This window comes from Rhizopus microsporus (genome assembly GCF_002708625.1).
Source record: "Rhizopus microsporus ATCC 52813 unplaced genomic scaffold scaffold_120, whole genome shotgun sequence".
Taxonomy (NCBI): Eukaryota; Fungi; Mucoromycota; class Mucoromycetes; order Mucorales; family Rhizopodaceae; genus Rhizopus; species Rhizopus microsporus.
Window position 1 is genome coordinate 1 of NW_019672035.1, and position 1,284 is coordinate 1,284.

Sequence of the window (1,284 nt, forward strand, 5' to 3'; positions counted from 1 at the left end):
TAGTCGTGAGCCATATATGGTTACCTCGACGCGAGACATACCTGTGCTGCGGTACTTCAGCAGCTGCTCCTGGAAGTCTGCATCTGGGTTAGCGACCAGATGATGGAGCTGCGAGCCAAGCTTAGACCTCAACTCACGGCTTTCCAACATCTGCACGAACTTGTTGTAGACCTTGACACGAAGAGGGACGTCTTCAAGGAATGGCACACTCCACTGCCATGAGATACAGTTGTCGCCAACAGAGTGCCTGTCGTTGACAATGTCCTCTTGTGTAAGCCCTTAAGAAAAGAGGAACTCCTGGATGTGCTGGCGGTTAGAGATGTAGGTGCAGTCCACGGCGATGTCCAGGTCATGGAGTACAATACAGGCCATCCTTAGCACACGTAAAATCTTGGGGAGCTTGGAGAGTACGTCTAGTAGGCCAACGTTCTCAAAGGCTACCCGCACCGCTATATATGCAGGCTCGTACCCGTCTTCTCCTAGTTCCGTGCGCTTCTCCTCGTGAGTGTCCTTGTCCAGCACGTCGAAGTCCTTACAACGCCCGCTACCGAGGTGGAAAACCTTGTACTGGTTGGTGTCCAGTACGCGGGCTAAACATGCACGAATGGTGCTAAGAGCCATGCCAATCTCCGTGGACTTCCTTGCTAATGGCCAGTGGGTTGCGCACCACAGCATAAGACTATCGCAGAAGGGAGCACTGGTAGTACCCCAGCCCGACATCTTTGGCCCTAAGCGGGTGTAGTTCACGCCGTATACATCGCTCAGGTACTCTGGGTGGTCAGCAAAAATCTTAGACGTAGACATGGTTGTTATATGTGTGACCGAGGCTTTTAAAACATCGGCCAGCCGCTGGGTTCATATACCTGGCCCTATTAGCGCTTACGACGGGTAACAGAGGAATTGTACTCGACTACCATCTGTGGACTGTCGAACCTGTCAGCCGTAAGCCAGCTGTTGTTACTCTCAGGGTAACCAGCCCACTTCACCAGGTACTCACGACGATGCCTAGGCCCTCGGTGACCTACGATAGCCTCGACCTCGTAATGGTCACCGGCCAGCTCCTCGTCCTCTTCCACGGGAGGGTCATCGTTGAGACCCAAGGAGAGGAACCCCCGTTGCAACTCCTGGAGGGCCTGGGCGTCTTGCTCCTTGTCCCTTACATTGGGTGCATGGACAACGTCATAGACGCTCCCTGATGACCCATTGGAGTAGTCGAATGCTGGTTGCATCCAGAAGGTGTGGTGCTCGGCAGTAGGGACACACCCAATGGCCACAAACTTCTTA

The 1,284-nt window shown here is 53.7% G+C and overlaps 1 protein-coding gene across 1 annotated transcript; it reads right to left on the reverse strand.

The window, feature by feature from the left end:
• Positions 1-279: 279 nt before the first annotated feature.
• On the reverse strand, positions 280-1,229 carry RHIMIDRAFT_242990 (uncharacterized protein; the record flags this gene model as incomplete). The annotated part of the gene is made up of 2 exons (XM_023609880.1): positions 280-827; positions 884-1,229. 2 exons carry the CDS (start codon positions 1,227-1,229, stop codon positions 280-282), a joined length of 894 nt encoding a protein of 297 aa, XP_023460870.1.
• Positions 1,230-1,284: the final 55 nt, after the last annotated feature.